This window comes from Rhodnius prolixus, unplaced genomic scaffold (assembly GCF_049639745.1).
Source record: "Rhodnius prolixus isolate KJV_2025 unplaced genomic scaffold, Rpr scaffold_5, whole genome shotgun sequence".
In the NCBI taxonomy this organism is placed as follows: Eukaryota; Metazoa; Arthropoda; class Insecta; order Hemiptera; family Reduviidae; genus Rhodnius; species Rhodnius prolixus.
Window position 1 is genome coordinate 42,631,289 of NW_027411624.1, and position 15,148 is coordinate 42,646,436.

Sequence of the window (15,148 nt, forward strand, 5' to 3'; positions counted from 1 at the left end):
TTTTACAGTAATGTTCTGTCAAAAAGGGCTTTGGATTAGTATAAATCAAGAAAAGGAAAAATCGACTGAATTTTCTCTATAGAAAGATTCGATTAAAGCCTTCCAGAGAACATACAAGAAAAACAAAAAAAAGCTCTCATATTGAGTAAAAACTAGAAATCATTTCCAAAGACTTACTTTAAGACTTAACAGACAGTCTCTTCAATACGTTGTTGAATTTAAAAAAAATAGAATAAAACTGCTGCAAGGTGAGGATAGAGATCAGAGATCAGAGAAAGATTTATTATTTTCGGGCATCAGAAGATTCTTACTCGTGACAGAGAGAATATCAGTTACATGATCAGGAATTCAGTAGAAGAACATGAGATATGAAGATTAAAAGTAAACATAGAACATGCGGAAAATTGTTTAATGGAAAATGGGATGTTTAAGATAAAAATGGCACCCGCAGCAGTGATATCTAAACGAGAATAGGAGAGGCAAGAAAAGTCTTTCTCTGCGTCCCATAAATCTTCCCAAAATCAAATCATCCTTCTTCAGTTTACTTATGATTTATCTACTCAAGGTTGCTCTCTGGTTTAGGACTGCTGTGAGTCTTCGTTGGTGTAAATCTGGGTCACTCCTTTTTTTTTGTTGTATGTAAGTTGCGTGACTAGAAGGTTCGAAAACCTCGTAAAGATTGCTGTCACAGTTCTTCGATCATTGGCGCCTGGATCTCTTTTTAAAGTTTGGTTCTAACGGCTCTTAAAGGAGAGAGAAAATCTAAGATTTTGTTTACTCTTTGGGTCCAGAAGTTTTCTGAAGTCATAAAGCACAGAGACATTTAGAAATCTGAATTTTATCTTCAACTAATCTTTATTTTTTTTTATATATACTTAATGCCTTACTTTTTCTGTTCTTGTGACAGTACTTTATTTTTATTTATTATTTTAGGTTCTTTATTTTTTTAAAAGAAGACTCAATTGATTTCCAATTAACTTAGAACTAAATAGGTAATATCACTTTTTATTAATATACATTAAAAAATTGTTTACAGTCCTTCAGGTTGTACATTCTGGGGAAAGAAGCCTTGGTCCCGGAAAAAGAAAATCTTATGGCAATTGGGCACCCTGGTGGGTGCTCCTGTAGGAATTGGTCTGTTGGCAGGCATTGCTGTACCTGCCATAATTATTGGTTAGTACTGTTATTTCTTTTAATTTACTAGATATTATTACAGTAGTTTAGTCGTTATAAATGTCATGTGTAATTTGACGAAAATCTAGATGAGATACTGGAGTGTCGTTGGATTTTATCCACGTTCTATAGCAGTATCACATATCCATCTATGGATGAGCATTTCCTTAAATTCTTGTTCGATTTCCATCTGGTTTTCACTGTTAAAGAAGGCACTCGGTGAAATCTAGCCATGTACGAGGGTCGTTTGAAAAGTCCGTGCAAAGTCAGAGAGAAAGCACCACTGGCGCGTATCGAGGTTATGTTTAGTTAGTAGCATCTCTTGGAAGAACACACACCAAGTTTCAGCCAGATCGGTCTATTTCTTTGTGTTTGGCATTCGTTTGAATCGAGGAAGTCGAGTGATTTTCAAGAAATGGACGAAAAAGAATTTCGTGTGTTGATTAAACACTACTTTATGAAAGGCAAAACGCCTCAGGAGACTAAAGAGAAGCTTGATAAACATTATGGTGACTCTGCACCTTCGATTAGAACAGTTTATAAGTGGTTTCAAAATTTTCGGAGTGGCCATATGGGCACAAGTGACGCTGAACGTTCTGGACGTCCTGTTGAGGTTACTACTCCTGAAATGGATGACAGAAGAGTGAAGGTGCGTGAGATTGCTAGTGCTGTGGGCATCTCGAATGAACGGGTACATAATATTTTGCATCAACATTTGGACATGACAAAGCTATCCGCAAGATGGGTGCCGCGATTGCTCACGCTTGACCAAAAACGAAATCGTGTAAGGACGGTTTGCAGCTGTTCCAGAAGAATCCGCAGGACTTTAAGCGCCGTTTCATCACTGTGGATGAAACATGGATACATCACTACACTCCTGAGACCAAAGAACAATCTAAACAATGGGTTACCAAGGGGGAATCTGCGCCAAAAAAGGCGAAGACCGTTCCTTCGGCCGGAAAGATTATGGCGACTGTCTTTTGGGATTCGCAAGGAATAATCCTCATCGACTATCTGGAAAAGGGTAAAACTATTACAGGTGCATATTATTCATCGTTATTGGACCGATTGAAAACCGAGCTGCAAGAAAAACGCCCACGATTGGCCCACAAAAAAGTCCTTTTCCATTACGACAACGCACCAGCTCACACCTCAGCAGTTGTGGTAGCAAAATTAATGGAAATAGGGTTCCAACTCGTTTCACATCCCCCCTATTCTCCAGACTTGGCTCCCTCGGACTACTATTTGTTCCCCAATATGAAGAAATGGCTGGCGGGAAAAAGATTTTATTCAAACGAGGAGGTGATTGCAGAAACGAATGGCTATTTTTCAGACTCGGACAAATCCTATTATTCGGAATGGATCAACAAACTAGAGCAGCGTTGGACGAAGTGTATAAGCCTAAAAGGAGACTATGTTGAAAAATAAAAAAGGTTTACCCTAAAAAATTAAGTAGTTTTTATTTTTGCACGGACTTTTCAAACGACCCTCGTACCACTGAAACAGGCTGTTCCTAGAAACCTGTAATGGCTTTATTGTCTGCGCATTTTACATTAACTGTTCCCTACAACTATCGCAGCGAATGTTCGCAACGAATTGGATGCTATTATGTCATATGTTTAATCAAATGCGGAATATCTTGTAAATTTGCCAGGCTCTAACTAAGCAGTGCAAGAGGCCACCGAACATAATTCTAATTTCTTTAAGGTAGGTATATTTATTTCACTGAGTTGCCAGATATGAATTGCCAGCAGTTGGTATAAGGAAATTAAGTACTTACTACTTAGTAGTGAAGAACAGAATTGGACAAAACTTCGTTTACAAAGTTTCTGATACTTTAATTCACAATCTTAAGCTCTATAGCTACTGTATATTGATCGCCAAACCACTATGGAATTTACATTATTGGCACTTTAGAGAACCGCCTATTATACTCTTCTGTAAGCCACCTTACTTACGATTTATTACCACTATTTTAAAGAGTTTCACTTGATTGATTTACTAGCTCCCAATTTCTTCAAAAAACAAAATTTTACCATCTCATTATTTAATCTTTGATAATGGATTAGTAGTCAGACATTACTTTACACTAAAATGACACTTTTTTCCTTCTAAAAAGGGGAAGCCTAACTACTATCTTTTTAACGGAAGTGCCCTTAATCAAATTCATGTTTAAGTAACAGTTTTAAGATTTACATGTGTGCAATATACTGCTAGTTTAAAGAAAAACGTAAGTTCCTCTTAGGAAACTAACAAACAATTAAAAAGCTATTTGTAAGTTACTCTTAGGAAACTAACAAACAATTAAAAAGCTATCAAAATTACTTACTTTATTATTATAAAAAAGCTAAACTATTAAAATTACTTTGGGCTTGAGGTACTTTAATCGCTTCCTGATTGATGGAATACCCATACGCAATATAACGATTGAATTTCCAAGCTAATTTCAGTGAACATATTCCCAGAACATATTTTATTTTTTTAAAAAAACACAAAACAAACTTCGATCTCTCTGAAAACCTCGAAAACTAGAATTTCCATTGATCACACTATATCAGAGAATTTGAGACAATTCCTTTAACAGGAATGAGAAAATATTTATTCGACCGTACTCCCAAGTATAAACAATGGAAGGTTATTTTAATGTCATTGGCGACTATCATGCCATCTGTTTGGTAAAGTTTAGAATTAAGTGACCGCGTTTGTTTAAATTTCAAATTTTTGAGTTGGTACTTCTGCTAGGATGTTAACTGCAGCCATTACAAAGTTGACTAATTTATTATTGTTACTGTATTGTATAAGGTATTTGTATTATATTATTTGGAAGTTTATGATTTAATAATTATTAAAATAAATTGACTGAATGAAAGAACTGAGACTAAGTACAGGTATTTGGTTTATTTCGTTATGTTAGTTTTCCATGATTTCTTAACTTAAATTTTACTTACAATAAAAGAATTTGGGATATAACTCGTATGTCTAAGGAAATCGAACTCCTTATGTCCATCAGTTATAATAAAAGAAAGAATGTAAAAGAACAGCTCCTTCAATGAAAATTACTGGTAGGTAGAGTTTATTTTATAATTTCTGTGTAGATTATTTGGATTTGAGGATGTTCACATTCTATAATTGTATTACTGGAGGTCATAAGATCGTAAAACGACCTCTTATTAGATAGATAACTAAAACTTACCTGTTCATTTTCCATTAGCAACGCTACGATACTGCAAGTTTTACAAACATATAGAATCAGTCAATCAGATTCTCGGTCTCTGGCTTTAGATTTTATTTAATGGTTAATATGAGAAATTTACAGTAAAATATGTTAGACGGTTATAGGCTAGACTTGCAATGCTAAGATGTATTGTAGGTTAGTGGGTTCGATTCCCCCGGTCTAGGCCTTGGATTTTATTTAATGGTTAATATGAGAAATTTACAGTAAAGTATGTTAGGCGGTTATAGGCTAGACCTGCAAAGCTAAGATGTATTGTTGGTTAGTGGGTTCAATTCCCCGGTCTCTAGGCCTTAAATTTTATTTAATGGTTAATATGAGAAATTTATAGTAAAGTATGTTAGGCAGTTATAGGCTAGACCCGCAATGCTAAGATGTATTGTAGGTTAGTGGGTTCGATTCCCCTGGTCTAGGCCTTGGATTTTATTTAATGGTTAATATGAGAAATTTATAGTAAAGTATGTTAGGCGGTTATAGGCTAGACCCGCAATGCTAAGATGTATTGTAGGTTAGTGGGTTCGATTCCCCTGGTCTAGGCCTTGGATTTTATTTAATGGTTAATATGAGAAATTTATAGTAAAGTATGTTAGGCAGTTATAGGCTAGACCCGCAATGCTAAGATGTATTGTAGGTTAGTGGGTTCGATTCCCCTGGTCTAGGCCTTGGATTTTATTTAATGGTTAATATGAGAAATTTATAGTAAAGTATGTTAGGCAGTTATAGGCTAGACCCGCAATGCTAAGATGTATTGTAGGTTAGTGGGTTCGATTCCCCTGGTCTAGGCCTTGGATTTTATTTAATGGTTAATATGAGAAATTTATAGTAAAGTATGTTAGGCGGTTATAGGCTAGACCCGCAATGCTAAGATGTATTGTTGGTTAGTGGGTTCAATTCCCCGGTCTCTAGGCCTTAAATTTTATTTAATGGTTAATATGAGAAATTTATAGTAAAGTATGTTAGGCAGTTATAGGCTAGACCCGCAATGCTAAGATGTATTGTAGGTTAGTGGGTTCGATTCCCCTGGTCTAGGCCTTGGATTTTATTTAATGGTTAATATGAGAAATTTATAGTAAAGTATGTTAGGCAGTTATAGGCTAGACCCGCAATGCTAAGATGTATTGTAGGTTAGTGGGTTCGATTCCCCTGGTCTAGGCCTTGGATTTTATTTAATGGTTAATATGAGAAATTTATAGTAAAGTATGTTAGGCAGTTATAGGCTAGACCCGCAATGCTAAGATGTATTGTAGGTTAGTGGGTTCGATTCCCCTGGTCTAGGCCTTGGATTTTATTTAATGGTTAATATGAGAAATTTATAGTAAAGTATATTAGGCAGTTATAGGCTAGACCCGCAATGCTAAGATGTATTGTTGGTTTAGTGGGTTCGATACCCCGGTCTCTAGGCCTTGGATTTTATTTAATGGTTAATTTAAGAAATGTGTAGTAAATTATGTTTGCTAGTCGCCTTCGTCCACGACACCTAATTTGTGGTAGTTGTAAAGCCCCGCCTGAAAAATATTTAAATAAATTATATTTTGTTACAGGAATTCCCGTGTGGGTGGGCCGCAAGATCTACACCAGGTACAAACATTCGAACAAGCATAAAAGAAATCTGGCAATTGCTGGTGGAGTTTCTGCTTCTGTGAGTATTTTTATATTTTAATTTGTTTTTTGTTATTATTATTGAATAGGACTATTTTTAATGTTCTTTTAGTTGATGTTGATTGGACACAAATTTTGTTGCGTTCATAGTGAATTTCGACTGATTACCCAATTTCATTCATCATCGAGTCTGTTTTTTTTTTTTCCTTTTTTTCAACAGTTTTGCAAACATTTGTTGGCAAAACTGGACAAAAGCCTTAGAAAATCCTGATTTATTTTCTCGGAAAGTTATTACTTTCTATTGTTAACCAAAAACTAGAATCCCACTCCAGATAAAGTAAAATAAAAAAGCTTTATTTAGTAATTATATTTACTGAATCATAAATGCATATCATGTAACCTTGTGCGGGTGCAGTTAAGTTTAAGTATCTAATAATAATATAGCGGTTAGCGTATTGGATTCCCACGCAGAGGTCCCGGGTTCGTATCCAGCTGCTGACCCTTAGAATTTTTTTCCTTCCTAGGAGCTTCTTACAGCTCCTCTTTTCTTCTTCTCATGGACAGTGTTGTCTGTAACGAGAGAATAACTGTCCGGAGGTCGTACAGTGCGTTGAAAAAAGCTCCGGGTACCAATAACCTTAGATATTGACGCGCCTTAAATGATAATATAACCAACCTAAAATAAATCACAAAGACCTAAATAATAGTTTATATTTAATAAAATAGCGGGACAACTTGTTTGACATATTGTAAACATACATTTGGTTTGTTGATTCAATTTACACTCAATTGATTGTGACTGCTTCGCTTGTTAGTTCATAGTTTTTATTGATGCGTCATACACATAGATAGATCCCTATTTGTTGAGGAGCCAATTTAATTGATACTGTCTACGAGTCTATTCTTGCGTCTGACTCATATTAAATATATATATGACAACACAATGACGGATAAGTAGCATAATAACGTAGCATTCTTGTTAACCGTTATTTGTATTCGTTTATTTCGTTGATCCCACTTTTAATGAAGTATTACCAGAGATGCAGGTTTCTATATTGAATTTTATCAGTGATTTATCAATTTTACTGTGTAAGCTCTGCCAACCTGACGGAACTAACAGCTTCCATCACTGGATGGTCGTCGTTCACTCCAACTCTTTGCCTCTTGGGCGCACATGCATGTGCGCGCACGTGTACGAGTAAGTGCATATACAGGGTGATCCATTTAAAACGCACCAATCGCTAATAACTTTTTAGGAAAGCGGAATTTTGAAAAAAAATCCATGAAGTAAAACTATACGAGGGTCGTTTGAAAAGTCCGTGCAAAAATAAAAACTACTTAATTTTTTGGGGTAAACCTTTTTTTATTTTTCAACATAGTCTCCTTTTAGGCTTATACACTTCGTCCAACGCTGCTCTAGTTTGTTGATCCCTTCCGAATAATAGGATTTGTCCAAGTCTGAAAAATAGCCATTCGTTTCTGCAATCACCTCCTCGTTTGAATAAAATCTTTTTCCCGCCAGCCATTTCTTCATATTGGGGAACAAATAGTAGTCCGAGGGAGCCAAGTCTGGAGAATAGGGGGGATGTGAAACGAGTTGGAACCCTATTTCCATTAATTTTGCGACCACAACTGCTGAGGTGTGAGCTGGTGCGTTGTCGTGATGGAAAAGGACTTGTTTGTGGGCCAATCGTGGGCGTTTTTCTTGCAGCTCGGTTTTCAAACGGTCAAATAACGATGAATAATATGCACCTGTAATAGTTTGACCCTTTTCCAGATAGTCGATGAGGATTATTCCTTGGGAATCCCAAAAGACAGTCACCATAATCTTTCCGGCCGAAGGAACGGTCTTCGCCTTTTTTGGCGCAGATTCCCCCCTTGGTAACCCATTGTTTAGATTGTTCTTTGGTCTTAGGAGTGTAGTGATGTATCCATGTTTCATGCACAGTGACGAAACGACGCTTAAAGTCCTGCGGATTCTTCTGGAACAGCTGCAAACCGTCCTTGCAACACTTCACACGATTTCGTTTTTGGTCAAGCGTGAGCAATCGCGGCACCCATCTTGCGGATAGCTTTGTCATGTCCAAATGTTGATGCAAAATATTATGTGCCCGTTCATTCGAGATGCCCACAGCACTAGCAATCCCACACACCTTCACTCGTCTGTCATCCATCACCATATCATGGATTTTATCAATGATTTCTGGAGTAGTAACCTCAACAGGGCGTCCAGAACGTTCAGCGTCACTTGTGCCCATATGGCCACTCCGAAAATTTTGAAACCACTTATAAACTGTTCTAATCGAAGGTGCAGAGTCACCATAATGTTTATGAAGCTTCTCTTTAGTCTCCTGAGGCGTTTTGCCTTTCATAAAGTAGTGTTTAATCAACACACGAAATTCTTTTTCGTCCATTTTTTGAAAATCACTCGACTTCCTCGATTCAAACGAATGCCAAACACAAAGAAATAGACCGATCTGGCTGAAACTTGGTGTGTGTTCTTCCAAGAGATGCTACTAACTAAACATAACCTCGATACGCGCCAGTGGTGCTATCTCTCTGACTTTGCACGGACTTTTCAAACGACCCTCGTATGTGTTTTTTGGTCTAGTTTTCCAAATTTTCCACCCCCCGATGCTGTATCTTCATTTTTAGCGGAGTTACGGCCAAAAACCTGATTGGGATTTCATAAGGACCACTAGTTTTGACAATGATTATGAAAACTACATAAAAAAACTGTGAAAAATGACGTTCTCCCCGTTTCGATATCCCCTAATATTTGTTGAGATATTTAAGATCAAAGTTACAATTTTATCTTATTCTTGAACGGTTTACGATATTAATTTTCCACCAGAAATACACGTTTTGGGGAGGTCCTCTGACTGGAAAAAATGTTATTTGTGACGCAAAGTAAAAAATTAATAATAATTGAAGATTTTAAAACATGTAGTGTAATGTAATGGTTGTGGGTGAATCAGGATAAATTTGTTTTATCATCAAATAAAAGCAATCATCACATCATTTTAATGTACCCTGTATGCAAGACTTCTTGACCTGTGATTACGGTAAGAATATCTTGCCAAGGATGGGCGGGTGTTGGTCTAGTGGTCAAGAGCGTGGCTTTGTAAGTGGGAGATCCCCAGTTCGAATCTTGCGTATGACTACACTATATTAAAACAAGTATTATGATTTTTTTTTTAAGTAATAAGAATGACTCCATACGCAGTTTTTTTAAATGTAGTTTTCATAATCATTGTCAAAAACAGTGTGGTCCTTATGAAACCTCAATCGGGTTTTTAGCCGTAACTCAGCTAAAAATGAAGATACAGCATCGGGGGGGGGGGGAATTTGAAAACTAGACCCAAAAAAAACATTTAGTTCACTTCGTGGGTTTTTCCGGAATTTCGTATTCCTTAAAAGTTATTAGCGATTGGTGCGTTTTAAATGGATCACCCTGTATATAGATCACCCACCCTGGTGATGTAGAAGGCAGCTATTATTCAGTAAAAATTCCGTAGTTTGGCGAATACTTTAATGAGAGAAAGTTGTATTGTGTAGAATAAACAAAGGCAACATCTACATTAACAACTTTACATGGACATTAAAATATGTTTAGGTGGAAGAGAGCTAGTATAGGAGGGGGTAGTATTGAATTAATTGTGTACTTGGGGACCCATCATCTCAGTGTGATAACTACCGCACATAATTTATACGACCATCTACTCCTACTTCTCGCAAAACACATGAATAAAATACTCATTTATTGATGTCTGTGTGTGTTGTTGTTTAGTCACTGTAATCATCCAATGTAATAAATTTTACAAACAAGTGAACTTATTTACATGCTATGCATTAATGTAAATTATTACATTTCTCTTTGGCCGATCATTTTGGTAATTTTCTCTGATTTGCTGTATTACCGGGAATGATTGTGAACGTTCCAGATTTTTTTTTTTTTTTTTTTTTGGAGGAAGTGCGTTTTGAAAGCTCCTGAGCAAATTGTTGGGGTGGGGAGGATTATATTTTTGGTTTTAGGCCTACGAGGTCTGTAAATTAAGTAATGAGACTGATTTTTTAGAAAAAATTTTATTCAAAAAGAATTACAATTCTATATTGTCACCTTCAAAATAACTTCCTTCTGAAGCCACCCAGCGCAGTGGAGACATTTCTTCCACTCCTCATAGCAATAGCTCGAACTCCGATACTTGAATAGCCTTCAGCTGGTCGGTTACAGCCGTTTGAATGTTTTTGACTTGACTTTTTGGATTCAATTGAAAATGACCCCCACTTTCTGGAACGTGTCATTATTACTGGTGACGAGTCTTGGGTGTTTGAGTACGACCCAGAGAAACCAAGCGCCAGAGCATGGATTGGCACACTTCAACCCTTTCCAAGGCCCAAAAATAAGCAAGGATGGCCGAAGTCGAAGATCAAATGCATGCTGATTTGTTTTTTTCGATATCCACGGAATCGTCCACAAAGAGTTTCTACCTCCAAGGTCAAACGGTCAATAAAAACACTTTTACCGAGAGGTTCTTGAAAAAACTTCGAAAAAGGGTCATTCGTGTGAGACCAAATATCAAGAACAATTTGGGTGTTGCATCACGATAATGCTCCTTGTCACACAGCAATTTCAATAAACCAGAGTTTTTGGCCCTGTAAAGACATTGCTGTGGCTCCTCACAGCCTCCTTAGTCGCCTGACTTGTCAAGTCCTTGTGACTTTTTTTTTCTCTTCCCGAAGTTGAAAAATCACCTCAAGGGTGACTCATTTTGGGACAGTCGAAAACATTCAAACGGCTCTGTAACCGAGACCAGCTGAAGGCTATTCCCAGTATCGGAGTTCGAGCTATTGCTATGAGGAGTGGAAGAAACGTCTCCAGCGCTGTGTGGCTTCAGAAGGAAGTTATTTTGAAGGTGACAATATAGAATTGGTGATTCTTTTTGAATAAATTTTTTTTAAAAAATCAGTCTCATTACTTAATTTACAGACCTCGTATTCTACCATCTACTCGCTTCAATATACGAGGTAGAGTGCGTTTTTTCTTTCAATAGATTGTATCATTTTCCAGCTAAAAAATTGGTTTTAAAGCAGTCGAGCTCCGGTCTTGGTTGGTTACGAACTGTATGGGGGCTCAAAAATTCCACCCCCCCAAAAAAAATTCGAAAAATTTTTGAGCTCATATCTTGGGCCGCAGTAGTAAGAGATCGTGATGTTGCGTGTTCTAGGTTAGATTTGTTTTTCTTAATCCTATCAGTATCCCTATCAGTATAGGGTTTGAACCATATTCATTCTTGTGTGAGTTCAGTTCCGAGTTTAGATGAAATTGGCACTTGATATTTTATTAGATATTTACCTCTGATGTAGATGGGAAAGAGAGGGAAGCAGCCAATGTTATATAGTAAACAGAGAGCACAAAAAACAAAAATAATAATTCTGCGTTGGTAAAGAGGCGGTACATGATTGGTGGATGAGTGTTGTCAGGGGAGGTGGGGTAGAATTGGCAGCCTTGACCCGGCCCGGGCTCCTGAAGCCCTCAACCCCGTATCGATCTGGGCACCCTGCCTCCGTTCGCTACAGACACTTCCGCCACGCCCTTCTGCATCTTCCAGTCTCTCGCAGCTTCCAGCCGCCAGCGCGCCAGTTTCCCCCTATTCTAGCTCACCACTACTCGCGTTCCTAGCTTTCCTTCTCATCTCGGCTCTTCTACTTATCCTTCAACTCCCACGTACACTCTTAACTCTTTCTTCATGCACATTTTCATTTTAATCCCTCTTTTCTTTTTTTTTTACTTTAGGCAACATTTAAGCCTAACTGGATCATTGGAAAGTTCATTTCCCTGTAAGCCTTGAGAGGAAGAAAGTTAACGGCTGTTACACGGATTCCTTTATATAAACTTAGGCTTTATCTCCTTTCCTCCAGCATGCTAGCTTCCTAGGAATCAGTGTACACTTCATGGTTCTTAGATTAATCTTTCCTTTAGGCTGATCTTATTTTTTTTTTACATCCGCTCTGAATAATCTTGGAAAAGTTTTTTGTGCAGCTTCAATGATTTTTCCACCTTTCTCTTACTCTATTTAAGAGGAAGTAATGTAATCGTGCTGATTTTGGAGGGTTTTTTTAACAGGAAATATCCTGGTTTAGAGAGAATTTACAGAGCGATTTGTGTTTGTAAGCTGCGGAACTCAAAGACTGTAAAGTAAAGTAATCGCCTATTTTTTCTAACTACCAAATTAGGTGTCGTGGACGGAGGCGACTAGCAAACATACTTTACTGTAAATTTCTCATATTTACCATTAAATAAAATCCAAGGCCTAGATCAGGAGAATCGAACCCACTAAACCACAATACATCTTAGCATTGCGGGTCTAGCCTATAACCGCCTAACATACTTTACTGTAAATTTCTCATATTAACCATTAAATAAAATCCAAGGCCTAGACCAAGAAATCGAACCCACTATACCAACAATACATCTCAGCTTTGCGGGTCTAGCCTATAACCGCCTAACATACTTTACTGTAAATTTCTCATATTAACTATTAAATAAAATCCAAGACCTAGACCGGGGGAATCGAACCCACTAAACCAGCAATACATCTTAGCATTGCGGGACTAGCCTATAACCGCCTAACATACTTTACTGTAAATTTCTCATATTAACCATTAAATAAAATCCAAGGCCTAGAGACCGGGAATCGAACCCACTAAACCAACAATACATCTTAGCATTGCGGGACTAGCCTATAACCGCCTAACATACTTTACTGTAAATTTCTCATATTAACCATTAAATAAAATCCAAGGCCTAGAGACCGGGAATCGAACCCACTAAACCAACAATACATCTTAGCATTGCGGGTCTCGCCTCTTAACCGCTCGGCTATCGTGGCCCCTGAAGACAGGAAGTGGGCAGAAAGTTTAAATTTAATATTTCCAATTGGGCGCTTAGCCTAGGGTAATAAGCATTTTAACGGAATCAGCCAACCGGAACTTATTTCATTGGATAAACGTTTCATTTTTTTTTTTTAATTATTATTTTCTCGAACTCGGTGCCAAAGTTAATGCTTTAAACTTTATTTGTTCATTGCACACCATAATAATTTATTTATTTTTTTCTAGGTAGATTAAAATTGAATTCTTTCTATTTTGCAGTGTGTATGCAATATTCATTTTTATTCCCCAATTTTGCTTGGCACCACACATGGTATTTGCAGTGTGTTCTTCACTGTTGCTATCAGCCAGCGGTTGCCTCTCTACATTCCGCCAGGTGACCTGATTGATCTAGTCCAGCGGAAGGTGTTCGGCCCCCCATCAGTAGAGCCTGCCTCTGACACCCTCTCCTAGTCACGCTTTGTTACCAGCGTGATGAACCCAACTCCACTTCCTGACCCCCCTACAAACCACTTTGTTCTCCACTATATCTCCTGTCCGTGCCAGTCAAAAAAAAAAAGAAGGATTATTTTGCTTATTTTAACCAGTTTCAACATGTTTATTTACGTATTATTTACTTATTTTAAATTCATTGAAATCTCTGATTTTTCTCATTAAAAATGACTCACACGACTTTCTTTCACTTTTATATAAATAAATTTTGTGTAAATTTCAAATTGAACTAAAAAATAGATGACTTCAATATTATTGGTGTTCACTTTGAAGCAACATTTTCAGGGGGGGAATCGATAAAAAAATCGATAATAACCACAATAATCTGTTGAGTGTCATAGCATTTCCGGCTGCCAATTTGCTTTACGATTACATATTTAATTCTGATTAATAATTAATGATCAATGAGTCCCATGTGGGGGGGTTAGTTGTGAATAGATGACAGTATCCAATGCTCCTCCTATAACCTTGCAGGTAGATAACTGGCCGTCCGAACGTCAATACCCCGAAACTGCTAGCTGGTAAAGAGGAGACGGACTATACACACTTAAATTGGGGGGGAAACATTATTATCTTAAATTCCACTCGATTTAGTTGAAGGTAAAAGCAACTATGTACTTAAGCTCATCCACACCATTTGCAATTTCAAACGGGCTGGCGCACAATTTCTTTGGTCTAAATTCTAAAAATGTCGCAAGATAGATCGCAATAGGCGCCGAGCGATTAAGAGGCGAGACCTGTAAAGCTAAAATGTATTGTTGGTTTAGTGGGTTCGATTCCCCGGTCTCTAGGCCTTGGATTTTATTTAATGGTTAATATGACGGATTTACAGTAAAGTATGTTTGGCGGTTATAGGCTAGACCCGCAATGCTGAAATGTATTGTTGGATTAGTGGGTTCGATTCCCGGTCTTAGGCCTTGGATTTTATTTAATGGTTAATATGACGGATTTACAGTAAAGTATGTTCGGCGGTTATAGGCTAGACCCGCAATGCTAAGATGTATTGTTGGTTTACTGGGTTCGATTCCCGGTCTCTAGGCCTTGGATTTTATTTAATGGTTAATATGACGGATTTACAGTAAAGTATGTTCGGTGGTTATAGGCTAGACCCGCAATGCTAAGATGTATTGTTGGATTAGTGGGTTCGATTCCCTGGTCTAGAGGCCTTGGATTTTATTTAATGGTTAATAAAAGAAATTTACAGTAAAGTATGTTTGCTGGTTGCCTCCGTCCACGACACCTAATTTGGTTGTTGGACGTAAAGCCCGCCTGAAAAAATAGGCAATTACTTTACTTTTTTTTTTATATCGCAAGGCCCCCCCGAATCAGCTGGCGTTTCCCTGCGCCATTTTGTAGGAGGAACAAGTTTATGCCTGTAAAATCAACCAAACTTTTTTCAAATTGATTTAATTTTCATGATTTCCACCTCAAGCGAGCATTTGCAACCAAAAAAAATGGTCATATTTTTTGTTGATGGTGCATTGAAAACGGGGTAAAAAATTATGCTGTATGTGAAGCTTAATTTGCTGTGCAGCATGAAGATCAAAGGATTCAAATCTTTATAAAAAACTGAGTTCTCAGGAAGTCGGGCGGAGTTTCCTGTAAGTTGCCTAAGTATGTTGTTGGGTTCTGAAGCTTATATCCTCCTGAGAGTTTGCTTACAATCTGTCTTTGCAGTCGCCAATTGAATGTGAATATAATGGCTAGATTTAAAAAGTTGTATTATCCACATATATATTGATTTTTTATTGATGGACT

General features: G+C 37.4%; 1 protein-coding gene across 5 annotated transcripts in view; it reads left to right on the forward strand.

The window, feature by feature from the left end:
- LOC141458916 (E3 ubiquitin-protein ligase RNF19B-like) overlaps nt 1-15,148 on the forward strand; it is a 216,553-nt gene that overhangs the window by 148,057 nt on the left and 53,348 nt on the right. For all 5 annotated transcript variants that reach the window (XM_074137497.1, XM_074137498.1, XM_074137499.1 and 2 more), the window contains 2 exons: nt 1,037-1,173; nt 5,947-6,044. In XM_074137497.1, the coding sequence (XP_073993598.1) occupies nt 1,037-1,173; nt 5,947-6,044 (235 nt within the window). The remainder of the gene's footprint in view (nt 1-1,036; nt 1,174-5,946; nt 6,045-15,148) is intronic.